At 35.9% G+C, this 14,914-nt stretch overlaps 1 protein-coding gene across 5 annotated transcripts in view; it reads left to right on the top strand.

The window, feature by feature from the left end:
- Nucleotides 1-14,914, top strand: part of PSIP1 (PC4 and SRSF1 interacting protein 1) — a 40,560-nt gene that overhangs the window by 10,428 nt on the left and 15,218 nt on the right. For all 5 annotated transcript variants that reach the window (XM_020902634.2, XM_020902635.2, XM_020902636.2 and 2 more), the window contains exons 3-5: nucleotides 6,288-6,426; nucleotides 8,583-8,687; nucleotides 9,589-9,651. In XM_020902634.2, coding sequence (XP_020758293.1) covers nucleotides 6,288-6,426; nucleotides 8,583-8,687; nucleotides 9,589-9,651 — 307 coding nt within the window. The remainder of the gene's footprint in view (nucleotides 1-6,287; nucleotides 6,427-8,582; nucleotides 8,688-9,588; nucleotides 9,652-14,914) is intronic.

The following is a 14,914-nucleotide window of genomic DNA, read 5'->3' as shown; positions in this document are numbered from 1 at the left end:
GTGTTTAGGACAGCTGGGTCAGAAGAGTGTCTTTGAATCCTGCCTTTTATCTATCTGCTCTGTGACCTTGAGCAGGTTTACTTAGCCTTGTCTTTCTCTTCCTTGTAAAATGGGAGCAATAAAATACTCTTAGAATTGGAGGTGCAAATAAGATACTACATGAAAGATGCTTAAAACAAGTGCTTGGCATGTATTAAATGCGAAATGCCAACTATTAGTAATTAAAAACAATGTTGCATATTATTTTTCTACAACTAGTAAGTATGCTTATTAGGTTGCTTGCAATGCATTTTTTTTTTTTTTTTTTGCTGACTAATTGTCATTGTTAATTGAGGGAATATTCTCATCCAGGTCTACTTATTTCTTAAAGTCTAGAAATTTTTAAATGAAGATAGTGTTTTTGCCACTTTATCTCTTTATTGCTCTTACTTGACTTAATTCAGAGATGTTAGATGCTCAATTCTAGGAACTTTGAAAATAGCCATCACAGGTTGTTTCAAAACCTGCCTGATATGCAGTTATCAGGATTGAAGGTGAATGGGAAAGTTCTGCTGGTTGGTTAGTTTTTTGTATCACCTGTCCATGAGAAAGGAATGAGAAATCAAAGGATAGGATTTTATTTTCTTCTACACTGGGTTCTCTACAGTTTCAGTACTACAGACATAGCTGTATGTGTTGGTGTGGAGTTTGTATGATTTCTTATAATGAGAGGAACTGTTTCTTCATCTCTGTATTGTCAGGTTCCTGGCGCATGGTAGGTGTATCAATTGTCTATTGAGTCATTTTCTGTTATAAAGTAGTGTGTGCTGTTACAAAACATAGTTTAAAACAGTATGTTTCATATTTTGTGATTTAATAATAGGGAAATGCAACATCAAATTATAGTCAGTGTTTTAAAAGGTATAAGTTTCTGTATTATTAAATTGACAACAGTTAAATGAGTTTTGAGCTTCAAGTCTTCAGCTGTGATAAACTTCCCTATCCCATTTTTTTATATGCAACTTCTGGTTTGCTTTAAAGGATGCTTTTAGGTGTGTGGTAATTGAGTTTTTGTGAGGCATGTATGTGTATGTTCTTGTAGGTATATACATTGTTTCCAGAAAAGTGACTTTAGAGAGATGACTGCTTTTCTGTATGCTTGGATTCTGAAAAATTGGGATACACCGGATCACACTTTAGGCATATGCTATGTAAGAAACACGCAGGCTTTGGAATTATTTAAGTTGCTTCAGAATTATAAAATTAATACTGTAGTTAATGATTTGCTTTTTCTTAAGACATTTGCCATTAGCTTTAATCCTTGTGGGCTTTGACAGTTGGTATTTGAACTGAGTTCATATGTATAGGGATATTTTATTAATAGATAAATCAGTGTTTCAGACACTGTATTACAGTGGTTAAATGGAACCTGTTTAAGGGAACATTGTACAGAGTGAAGGCTCTGCTGTTTAGTAGCTCAATAATCTTGCTTGCATCTCTTAATCTCTCTGGCTTTCAGTTTTCTAATCTTTAACGAGGAGGATCTTGGTGATCCCTAAGTTTGCTTTCAGCTCTGGAATATGGTGGGTAATGTGCTTTCAGTTAATGTATATCTTTATTAAAAAATTTTTTTTCCATTTATTTTTATTAGTTGGAGGCTAATTATTTTACATCATTACAGTAGTTTTTGTTATACATTGAAATGAATTATCCATGGATTTACATGTATTCCCCATCCCAGTCCCCCCTCCCACCTCCCTCCACCCGATCCCTCTGGGTCTTCCCAGTGCACCAGGCCCGAGCACTTGCATTGAAAGTTCTCTACAAAGGAAGCACATCATTTTTACTGTTTTTTAGGGTAAAAAAACCCCTAAACCTATTACTGTTTGTAGTGTATTTTCTTTGAGATTTATATGTCATTTAAAAATTGACAGCTTTGAAGGATGAATCAAAGCTACAGCTACAGAAGGTTGCGCCCTTGGGGACTAGTGATGGCTGCTGAAAAATTAATCTGATCCCTGTTCACCAAACCTATGGGATTGCATCCCTGGGGAGGATGCTTTGTGTGTGCCTGTGTTTTCTTCTTCTTTTTTGAAGTTGAAATGTAATTGATGCATACTGCACAAGTTGAAGGTATGTTAATTTTGATACATTTATATATTGCGTTATGCTTACCTACCACCATAGTGATAGCTAACACCTCCAACCTCCATCAGGTCCTATAATTAGTCATTTCTTTTTTGTGGTGACAACATGGAAGGATTCTTTTTTCATCCACCATAATTTTTTGAATCTCATTAAGGAGCTCTGTAGTCTTGAATATACCATTTGAGGCAGCAGTTCTACTTAGAATTTATTAGGAAAATATGTGAAAAGGTGGAGCAATACATTATTTATTATAGCTACATTTTATAATAGAAAATTTGATACAGGAAATGGTCCGACAGTAGACAAATTAATTTTGGGAAATTTATTCAGTGAAGTAGTATTTAGCTGTTACGTAACTGTTGATGTGAAAAGATGTTCGTTATAATTTGAAAAAGTATTTATGGATCAGTAGCATATACATACACACTCCAGTACTCTTGCCTGGCAAATCCCATGGATGGAGGAGCCTTGTAGGCTGCAGTCCTTGGGGTCGCTCAGAGTTGGACATGACTGAGCGACTTAACTTTGACTTTTCACTTTTATGCGTTGGAGAAGGAAATGGCAACCCACTCCAGTGTTCTTTCCTGGAGAATCCCAGGGACTGGGGAGCCTGGTGGGCTGCCATCTATGGGGTCGCACAGAGTTGGACACGACTGAAGCGACTTAGCAGCAGCGTAGTATACATTAAAATTACATGTTTATATAGATACATATACTGCAAACAGATGGGTGAAAACAGTGGCTATCTGTAGTTGGTAAAGTTCTTGGTCATTTTTGTTTTCTTTGGAATGTGGTATTCACTGAAAAATATTTTAACAACTTTATTAAGATGTTAATTCATATCCCAAACAATTCAGTTAAAACATATAATAGATCTTAGTATATCCAGAATCATGTAGCTGTTTGTACAATTTTAGAACATCTTCATCATCTCAAAAAGAAACCTTGTACCCATTAGCAGTTACTTCTTGTTTCTCCTGTCTCCCCTGTATTGCCATAGGGAACCATTAATCTTTTTTTTTTAAAAAAATATTTATTTGACTCTGCTGGGTGTTAGTTACAGCACTTGGGTTCTTTACTTGTGGCATGCAAACTCTTAGTTGCAGTATATGGGATGTGGTTGCCTGACTAGAGGTAGATCCCGGGCTCCCTGCTTTGGGACCGTGGGGTCTTAACCGCTGGACCACCAGGGAAGTCCTGGGAATCAATAATCATTTCGCCTATTCTGGGCATTTCATATAAATTGAACTATACAATGTGTGGTCTTTAATGACTTTTGCTGCTATGCCGCTGTAAACACTTGTGTACAAGTTTTTGTGTAGATGTATCAGAAAAGGCAGGAGAGGTAAGAGATGTGGGTTCAATCCCTGGGTTGGGAAGATCCCCTGGAGGAGGGCATGGCAACCCAATTTCCTTACACACTATCAGTAATAGTGCATTTAATATTTTGACAACTTTTGTAGGTTATGGAACAATTTTAAGTTTTCCTATTTTTCAATAAGATTGCCTTGCATGGTCAGTTTTGTGGTCTCTTGTCATGCAAAGTGGGGACTACCTGTTCCGGGAAAAGAAAAATAATCCATATAAATTTGACTGAAACCTTTATACACTAGATAATATCATGGTGGGATCAGTTTTTATTGAGAGCAGAAGGAGAAGCGGGTGTCAGAAGATGAGACGGCTGGATGGCATCCCTGATGCAGTGGACATGAACTTGGGCAAACTTTGGGAGATGGTGAAGGACAGGGAGGCAGGCGTGGTATGCTGCAAGAGTTGGATATGACTGGACAACTAAACAACAAGAAAGAATCAGTTTTCCCTTTTGAATAGCGTTTCAGTTTAGGATCATTTAAAAATGCCCCATGTTTGAGGTTTTAAGACATTTTTCTGTAATTAAGTATTTAATATTTTAAGGTCCCTTCCACTTCTTGAAGTTCCTGGTACCACCAGTTTTGAACCCTTTGGGGATTTCAAACTATAAATTAGTCTCACTTTCCACATTGCTGTTTAGTACTCAACTTTCTCATTCTTTACAGCTTCCAAATCTGTTAACATCTCTTAGCCTTATAGAAGTTGTGAGGTTTTAGGAGGGAGAATCACTTTGTTCTTACCAGGAGTATATATTGTATTTTTGGTGGAGTTTTAATTCAAATCATTTACTTGGAATTTGGGCATGATTATGCTGGAGGAATTGCTTTACTGTTTTAACTAAATATGTTAAATTTTCTAAGCTTAGATTGCGGGTAGGAGTGAATAATGCTTAGTAAAAATCTGAATTTCTAGATCAGATGAAATCATGATAATTTGTGTGCCTTAACTGATGTGCAATTAAAATACATGGATACTTTGAGTATTTGTAAACTGAAAAATTTAAATAATAATTAAAGCCAACTTATATAATTGATCATATTTAAGTAGAGCTCTTAGTCTCTTGTTGAAATTTTATTCTAAAGCCTTTTAAAATATTCTAAACTAGAATGTTAACTATAGTCATAGGTTCCTAATTCTTAAAAAATTGCAGCGGATACGGAATTTGTGGTACATAATTAGTAATTAATAATCTTAAATTGTAGCATATTTTAGAGGAAATGAGTAGTAATTTGATTCTCTTGCTTTGGAGAATACATATATATCAACTATTATGGCAAAAACCTTACATATTCTCTGAATCTACCTTTATAGGATTGACAAACTTCTGCAGAACTGACTGATCTAGGGAGATAAACAAGGGGTTTGTTCTGGGGATTATATCTAAAGACATACACACACACACACACACACACAAATAATGGATTGTCATCATTCACAGGTTCCACATTTATGAATTTGCCTGCTTACTGAAATTTACTTGTAATCCTAAGTCATTAACTGTGGGGTCTTCATGGTACTGTGTGCAGTGGCAAAAAATGGAGTAACGTGATGCACGCATACCTAGCTGAGGCTGAAGGAAGGCTGTGCTTTATCTTGTTTCAGCTGTCATACTGTAAACAAGTGTCCTTTTTGCAGTCTGTGTAGTGTCATGGATTTTGCATTTTTGTACCTTTTCCTTGGTCATTTTGTTGTTTACCAGTCAGTTTAGTCGCGTCCAACTCTTTGCGACTCCATAGACTGCAGCATGCCACCTCTCCCTGTCCACCACCAACTCCCAGAGTTTACTCAAACTCATGTCCATTGAGTAGGTGATGCCATCCAACCATCTCCTCCTCTGTCATCCCCTTCTCTGCCTGCCTTCAATCTTTCCCAGCATCAGGGTCTTTTCAAAATGAGTCAGTTCTTCGCATCAGGTGGCCAAGAACCTGTTGTTGTTTATAACAGCACCCTAAAGCGGTGCTGATGTGCTGCCCAGTGTTCCTCAGTGCAAGAAGACTGCTGTGCCTTATGGAGGAGATGAGTGTTACATAAGCTGTTTATATCTATAAGTTCAGTTAAGGTGTCTGTAAACAGAAAACTGCATAAAACATTATTATATATTGATTGGTTGACAAAAATATGACCACTACCCTGTATTTCTCCTGCAGCAGTGGTATGGTATTTCCTTAATTCAGTGTTCATGGTGACACTTTAGAATATAATTATCATGAATAAAAGGATTGACTATAATATATATGTGTATACATGCGCATGTGTATATATGTGTATACACACATAAATGAACTAGCGATAACGTCTGATTCCCTCATTGAATACAATAAAATTCTGAACATTTATTCCAAAAAATCTACACACATAAATATTAAAACATACATATACCTTATTGACAGTGTTTTGAGTTGTATAATACTCCAAATTACTTTGAAGTAAAACTATAGTTGGAATTCATTTAAATGTATTGATTAATGCAGTCTTGTCACATTTTTTTATTTTTATAGAAAAATTTGTAAACTTACACAAAATTTACCATTTTAATCATTTTCAAATGTACTGTTTAGTGGCATTCAGTAATTTTTTTTAAATAGAATTATGGATCTAGGATTAAATTTCTGACTGAATTTAATAAAGGTGTTTGGAATTAAAGTTATTTGTGGCTACCCTTTAACTTATGTATGATGTTTAATGCATTTAGATTAATAATTTTTGATAATTGTGTTCATAGGGTAGTAGTATTTAATTACTTATATCTGAGATTGCGTTACACTCATATTTCCCCCCTCCTTTTTTAGTGCTTTTTTAGGCCCAAAGGACATATTTCCTTACTCAGAAAATAAGGAAAAGTACGGCAAACCAAATAAACGAAAAGGCTTTAATGAAGGTTTATGGGAGATAGATAACAATCCGAAAGTGAAATTTTCAAGTCAACAGGTGCGTCATGTTACATAAAACTTAGTTTAGTATTACTTACTCAGTTTTGGTGGATAATCACTATTCTAGCTATAGGAAAATAATTGAAGAGCCTTGTAAATTTCAGATTACGTTTTTGTGAGGTTGAACCTTGGACTTTGATATCTAAATAACTGAAAATATTGTCTTTGTGGTCAAACAGATCTCAGAAAGCTAGGAAATATTCAGTTATTTAAACCTGATTGGAAGTTTATTTAATGTACTGAATTTAAAGCCATATGTACTGTTTTTTTAAATTTAGGTTTAATAACAAAGCATGTGTTTTTTCTTATTTTAATTTCTAAATCTATAAAATTAGAATATGAACTTCATGTGGGTTAAATTAAATATGTGACAAAAATACTTATAGCACTGTGCACATTATATTTCTTTTTGGTTTCTATAAGAGCAACCTTTAAACCTTTTTATTCTGGGTTTGTGTGTGTATGTGTGTGTATGTATTCAGACTTGAATTTTTAAAAACTGGATGAGCGTGAGTAAACCTGAAGGAAATAGCAACACACTGAAAAATTTGCAAGTTTGTATCTTTTAATCTATATGTTTTTTTAGTTATTTGTCTGTGCCAGGCTTTTTTCTCTTGTTTGAAACCTTCAGATGCTGTTGTGTCCCGAATATTTAAATCTTTGATTGATGTTACTGGGCTGCATTAGATGAGTGCATAAGTGCCTTCATTAGCCACCCAAAAGTTATTTGTTACAGTACATATATCATAATTGCTTCTGTACTAGTCTTAACTGCCACAGGCTTGTTCTATAAACAAAGAAGTTGTATGTGTCCTGTGTGCCTGGCATTGTTATATATGTGTGGAGAGAATAGTTATCCACTAAATGTTTGCTGCACAAATGTAAGAATTGATGAATGATTTCCTGTCCTTATTGCCTTGACTGTGTAATGGGAGTCCAAGAGACTGAGTTGATTATTTCCTGAAAATGGCTTTTTGTGATTTAACTTGGATTATGCATCCTATGATTGTGCCTTCAAAGTCATTTTCATTCTCCAGATTGTCTTGCATAGTCACTCTATTCTCTGTTCCCATCTACCTACTTAATCTCCAGGTAATTTTCATGATACATGTTGATACTTGGAATTTGCTATTTCACAATGAAATATTTGGTTGGTTGTGTGCATGAAACCCAACAGTTTTCTGTTCTTAACATAAGTGTGAATGATGATGCTGGTGTGATGTACTCTGTGTTCCTAGCCCAGACATCCTCAATGGCACATTTCTGGGGTTTGGTGCAAGCATTCAAGCCCAAACTTACAGAAAAGAAACACCAAAAATTTGCCATCATTAATTTATAAATATCTCTATAGTGCTATAAGTAATTTTGGACACATTTGTACATTTTTTTAATATACCTGTATAAAATTTGTGGATTATCAGCGTTGCCTTTTTTACAAAAAAGGAAAAGGGTTAATAGTGTAGAAGACTATCCAAAGGAAAAAACTAGAAAGGTGCACAGTTTGGATTGCATTGCCATCATCTTGTAAATACGTGCCTTACCCTCACCTCTGGTTGTCATCATTTGGTTGGTATTTTGAAACTCTAGGGACTCTAAGTCACCTGCTTACAAGTATTTTCTCATCTTGGGGTACTTTTAAAAATTAATGATTATTGACTCCCATTCAGTGTCTGTTAAATCAGAATCACTTAAGTTTGGGTTTCAGGAATCTGCATTTTATATAAACTAAGTTTGAAATATAGATCGGTCAAGGTCCTTAAATAAAGTTGTGATCTGTATAGATATATATATCCTTTTTTAGATTAGCTTATCCAGAATATTACAGTAGTTGAATATAGTGTAGGTTTGTGCTGTTCTAAATCACCTTACATTGTATCTTGCTGGGTGTTGGTTAGAACATCAGGGTGGTATTCTTTGTAATTGTACTTTCAATTTCTGCTTCATCATTTTATCTGCTGAGCTTGTATGCATCCGTTGAAGGAATAATAGCATTTAAAACTGTTTATAAATTGTGCATATGAGAAGTGTCCTGTGCAACAGAAATAAGAGTACTTTCCTAGCTTTCTTACAAACAGGCTTTGATTTTTTATGGGCACAAATTTTAAAGTTCAGATAAAATTATTTTGTGAAACTAATAGATTTGATTGTTCATAGGCATCAGCTAAACAGTCAAATGCGTCATCTGATGTTGAAGTTGAAGAAAAAGAAACAAGTGTTTCAAAGGAAGATACCGACCATGAAGAAAAAGCCAGCAATGAGGTGTGTTTAATTTCTCTTGCATTCTGAATCCATCTTGTTGCAAGGAAGAATTGTAAAATGAGTTGATTATGGCAAAGTAGAAAGTAATCTTCAAAGTAGTCAAGTAATGAATGGGAAAATATTGAAGACTTATTTTCTTGTGTGAATATTAAATATAATGTTATAAAGTATTTTTTTCATCTTTATACTTTCTGGCTGCTCCAGGTCTTAGTTGCAGCCTGGGAAAGGAATCTTTAGTTGCAGCACATGGAATCTAGTTTCCTGATCAGGGATCCATTCCAGGCCCCCTGTATTGGGAGTGCGGAGTCTTAGCTACTGGACTACCAGGGAGGTCCTTGGATGTTGTAAAGTTATTTTGCTGTGCAAAATATGAGCTCTAGCTAAAAGACTGGCTTACTGTTTGTTAGGAATATTTTTAAAGTGAGGTGTTTAATTTCTCTAGATGGATGGATGTATGGGAAAGGACATTGAACCAAATTTTTATAAACCTACATTTATTTCCAGCTCTGTATTTGATTATCTGAATGAGAATACTTATTCAGCCCTCTAGGCATCATAAAATTGTTATACGATCAAGTCCTGACCACCTCTTAACGTTAACAGGCCTAAAACTGAACATTCTGCTGTAGAAAGATTCGTGTTTTGTAAATTTAAATAGACAAACCTCCCAGTGTACTGGCAAGTGTGACTTTAATATTTGATCTGACAAAATTTTTTTTTTTGAACAGAGATACCAGTAATTCCTCTTGTTTTGTAATGATAATATTAAGACTTTCAAAGTCTATAATTTCAAGCAAGCCCCCTAGTTCTTTCAGGGAAACATGTTTGTGATTTTTAATTTAAGAAACTTTCTTTCAGTTGTGGCATAATTGATCAGTTTCATCTTTTTTTCTTTTTATAGGATGTGACTAAGGCAATTGACATAACCACTCCAAAAGCTGCCAGAAGAGGGAGGAAGAGAAAGGTAATTCTACTTAACCAGAGATCTTAGAAGAATCTTTATTTTAGCTGGATTGAGGAGCTACAGATGGTGAAAAAACTGTACTGCTCAAACCTAGTGTTTCACTGTTAAGTCTTTATTGTAAAGGATAGGTTATGTTTACATATCAAAACTGTTACTTTCTTAGTGATACAACATCCTTAAGTTGCTGCTGATGCTGCTAAGTCGCTTCAGTCGTGTTGACTCTGACCCCATAGACGGCAGCCCACCAGGCTCCCCCGTCCCTGGGATTCTCCAGGCAAGAACACTGGAGTGGGCTGCCATTTCCTTCTCCCTCCTTAAGTTGAATGGTAAACAAAATAAAATGCACTAATTTTCATTCCTTTTTATGTTGCTGCCTTAAGTTTTCTCTATAAAATGGACAATATATATACTTATAAGGTTATTGAAAGGTTTAAATCAGTTAAGACATATAAAATATCTATAATAAATCCTTATACAGGGTAAGTGCTTTATAAATGTCCACTATTATGCTGTTGTTACTACTTTACAACATTGTTGCATGAAATGAGAAGACGTGACAGTTTGGGATGAAGTACATCTTAGGATTTTAATTAATGTTTTCTTCTTTCCTATGTGAAGTTTTGTTCATCACACCTACTTATGAATAGGTCAGAAAAACTATTACTGTATGACAAAGCTACAAAGAAAACTTGTGTTCAGTTTGTTTTTTTTTAATGGCAAATTATGATATTAGTTTATTGTTTTGGCCAAGCCACACAGCACATGGGATCTTAGTATGCAGCACATGGGATTTTAGTTCCCTCACCTGGGATTGAACTCATGCCCCCTGCAGTGGAAGCACAGATTCTCGCAATTCTCAACTGCTTCACTACCAGGGAACTCCAAGGGTTCAGTCTTTTAAAAAGGGTTTTTTTTTTTCTCTCGTAGTACTGTAGTGTGAGTTCAGCGTCTAATTAAAGCCACTGTAATTATTTGTTTTCGTATTTTACTTCCAGTGACTTTTTATCCCCTGTGGGGGATGTGTGTATGAAGGGGCTATGATAACTTTTTTTTTTTTTCATTTATTTTTATTAGTTGGAGGCTAATTACTTTACAAAACAAGATTTTAATTAGGCAGAATTTTGACAGGCAGATGGAGGAGTAGAGGAGGACAGAGGCATAAGAGAAAACTTTGCTTCAAGCATTTCTAGTACGCATTTCAGTATTATCAGACCATGATGTTTGAGGGAAACAAGTATGAAAAACACCAATGTGTTATCCTGAAGAATTTCAACTTAGAGAACTGGTGGATAGCCATTTAATCATTTTTAATTTCAGATACTTCTCCTTTTAAAGCAGTGTAAATGATGGGAATTGAGTTGAAGCAGAGTGAGACTATTTTCCTGATAAATTGATTCAGAATTTTGGTACTCCACTGGCCCAGGCAGAAAATCATTAGTGAATAAGGAAGATAATGTCTTTGTTCTTGCTGAATTACATTTTTGTTGAGACAGACAGTAAATACATAAGACAATTAAAATGGGGAATTACGATTGTGACTTGGTAACTAAATTGTGAAACCCTTTCTAAAGAGTTAGCCTAACATTTTTAGCAGTGTAGGTGAAAGATGGGACGCTAAGAGCCCTGTATGGGGTAACGTTAACAGCTGACTGAAAGTGGGTGTGAAGGGAGAAGGAGGAAGCCAGGATGACTTGGGGCGCTGGCTTGGATGACTGGGTATATACTGAGATGCGGAAGATGTCTTGGGAGTAGACGCTGAAGAGGTGAACCACCTTTGAGAATTAGACTGAAAATATGTATTTTTCTGACACCAAAAGGGGTAAAGGTAGGAGTTACAGATGTGGTCTCATATAAATACAGGTTATTACATGGTTAGTCAAGGGGGAATGTTTACCAAGAACCACACAGAAACCAGAATCCTGGGGGTAATATATAGTAGCCATGAAAGGTTCCCTTGTAAAGTTGTGGTGGAGAATGAACTGTCAGGAGAAAATCTAAGAGAAGCTATCAAGATAAACAAGGAAGGAGAGAATTCTAAGAATGAGGGAGTGGTTAGTAGTGTCCTGATGCAGAGGGGGTCCAGGAAGGTTTGACAGTTAGGATCTGCCAGGATAATTTAAGGTCAAATGGTAAGAACAGGTGAAGTAGACTAAAGAATAAAATGTTTAATGTTAAAATTACACTGTGGTTTTGAAATCTTTGAAGTGAGGAGAGAGAATGCAACAAGGATTTGCCATGGTTAAGGGAGGGTGTTAAAGTAAAAAACATATAATAGAGGCTTTAACACTTTTTCTTTGTGAAAGCAGGAAATAGCAAAGATATTGAAAGAGTTTAAATTATTGAAAGTTAAGAATAATGCTGAGTGAGAGAAAAGGGAGAACACATTTAAAGAAACTGACTTAATGGGAAAGAGACATTTTTCATCTTTTTTAACATTGAAGGGAATGGACTATTAAAAGTTTCTAGGGACACTTGGAAATTAAGGGAATCCCTTCCTGCTGGCCTCAGTCTCTCCCTTCTCCCTCACTGAATTCAAAGCAAGACTGCATATATGGTATAAGGCAAGAAGAAAGGATTGAAAGTTTATGCTAGGGGGGAGGAGAAGAAAAGGGAATGACAAAAGATAGAGTAAAGGATTAATGGATAACTTTGACCACAAATGAAGCTGCATAAGATGAATGCATGTTTGTAGATTTTTTTTCCCCTCCAGCAGGGCTCAGATCAGTAGGGAATAATAAAACAAGGAAGGTAGTGTTTTTTGGTAATCCTCTGTTGGAGATTTGTGGGACAGGTGCAGCAAAACAAGAATGCAGATGAATAATAGTCCCATGAGATTTTTGTAGGGTTGGGAGGCCTTTATGTAAAGTCATGGAGTAGAGCTAGCAAATGGGCTAATAAATGGGGAGAAAATTTGTTAAAAGGATTCAGTTCAGTCCAGTTCAGTCACTCACTTGTGTCCGACTCTGCGACCCCACGAACTGCAGCACGCCAGACCTCCCTGTTCATCACCAACTCCCGGAGTCCACCCAAACCCATGTCCATTGAGTCAGTGATGCCATCCAACCATCTCGTCCTCTGTCGTCCCCTTCTCCTCCTGCCCTCAATCTTTCCCAGCATCAGGGTCTTTTCCAATGAGTCAGCTCTTCGCATCAGGTGGCCAAAGTATTGGAGTTTCAGCTTCAACATCAGTCCTTCCAATGAATACCCAGGACTGATCTCCTTTAGGATGGACTGGTTGGATCTCCTTGCAGTCCAAGGGACTCTCAAGAGTCTTCTCCAACACCACAGTTCAAAAGCATCAATTCTTCTGTGCTCAGCTTTCTTCACAGTCCAACTCTCACATCCATACATGACCACTGGAAAAACTATAACCTTGACTAGATGGACCTTTGTTGGCCAAGTAATGTCTCTGCTCTTTAATAAGCTGTCTAGGTTGGTCATAACTTTCCTTCCAAGGAGTAAGTGTCTTTTAATTTCATGAGATCTCATTTGAAAAAACCTGGATGCTGGGAAGGATGGAAGACAAAAAGGAGAAGGGGGCGGCAGAGAATGGGATGGTTAGATAGTATCGCCAACTCAATGGCCATGAATTTGAGTAAACTACAGGAGATAGTGGAGGACAGAGGAGCCTGGTGTGCTGCAGTCCATGGGGTCGCAGACTCAGACTCCACTTAACAACTGAACAGTAGAGGTCCCAGTGAGATAAAATGTGGAAGAAATTAATCTAGTCAGAATATTTGCATTTAAGATATTTAGATATATGTTTGAAATAATAGTCCTTTCTCTAGGTAAAATATTTCTTATTCTTTGAGTTTATTAATATTTTCATGAGGAGTGGTTTTGACTTAAATGATTTTGCTGTAATAGTCAAGAATATATGTCTGTGGAAGGGGCTGTACTTTTACTTGTTAAAGTGTTTATTTGTGGTATTATAGATGAACTTGCTATCTCTAAGTGGTATCTATCTCCTCAAAAAGATTCATACCTCTAATTCTTAATGCAGTGTCATGAGTTATTTCCAAAAGTTGAAAGTGTAATTGAAGAGAGGTTTTTCTTCTGGCACTGAAAGAGCTTTTCAGTTTGAACTGAATTTTGGAGAACTTTGGCCCTCCTAACCCCTCACCCTCCTAACTCCTTAATAGGAGCTTTCATACAGTCTTGGGTTCTCAACCTTTGTTATAAAAACAGATGCCCGGCTTCTTACTCCAGAGCTATCAAATTAGGAGTGGGGCAGAGATGGTCTCTTAAGTTCTTAAAATTAAACTATTTATAATGAAAAACTGGATAAATTCTTAAGTGGGATTCCTGAGTCAGATTTGCATATTCTATATTGTTGATATTCATAATGATCAGTAATGTTTTGCCAGTTTATTGATTTGATCACTGTTAATCAACATATGAATACTTCTCCATATCCTTACCAGTATTTGTCATTATCTCAAGTGTTTGCAAATCAGATTGTTGATTAAAAGATTTAAGACTTTTTATCAGTAAGATTGGATTATGCAAGTTTTTGCAAGTGATGCTTTATTGCCTTTATTTTGTTAGATCGGGCTGAATTCTAAGTAGTTGAAGGTGAGGAAGCAGCTCATAGTAATCCTCATCGCTCTTTTTGATCTCTTCACTGTTTCTTTTCTCTCTTCCATTATGATGTTATGCTTGCGTTTCTTTTCTAATTGTGGTTATTAACCTTGATTCTGCTCTAATGCTTGAATCTAATGCTTGACTTGATTAAATGGATTCTCATTTGGGGCTGTTGTCTCATTACCTTTAGGGCATTATAGTTTGCAAAGGTTTGTTGGGATTTCTTTACAGTAAGCCCTTCTTCATGGAATATAACTCCTAGGGAAGAACAGCAGATCTGTCTCATTTCAAAAATAAAATGTGTATATTAACAAAGTTAAAAATGGAAATATCAGCAACTTATTGCCTTTTTTAACATTTATTTAGGTTGTATATCATAAGTACACAGTGTAAAGTGTTAGCATTTTGAGATATTTAATGAAAGTACATTTATAAGCAATGTGTGGGCTATTCAGTGTAATTATACTTTATTCAACACTTTGCATCAAGAATATTCAACTTATTTTTGCAAATGACTCTTTTTAGATTGAGAAGATCTAAAAAGTGAAGTTTTATTGTTTGTTGCCTAGAATCATAGCTACGTTTGAGGATATCACTGAGTCAGCTGTTGGAAAGTGAAAATCGTGCAGACGTAATGCTTAGAGACTTCCCTGGCGGTGGTCCAGTGGCTAAAACTGCG

Source organism: Odocoileus virginianus, chromosome 18 (assembly GCF_023699985.2).
Source record: "Odocoileus virginianus isolate 20LAN1187 ecotype Illinois chromosome 18, Ovbor_1.2, whole genome shotgun sequence".
Classification (NCBI taxonomy): Eukaryota; Metazoa; Chordata; class Mammalia; order Artiodactyla; family Cervidae; genus Odocoileus; species Odocoileus virginianus.
This window is presented reverse-complemented; position numbering and strand designations above follow the sequence as displayed.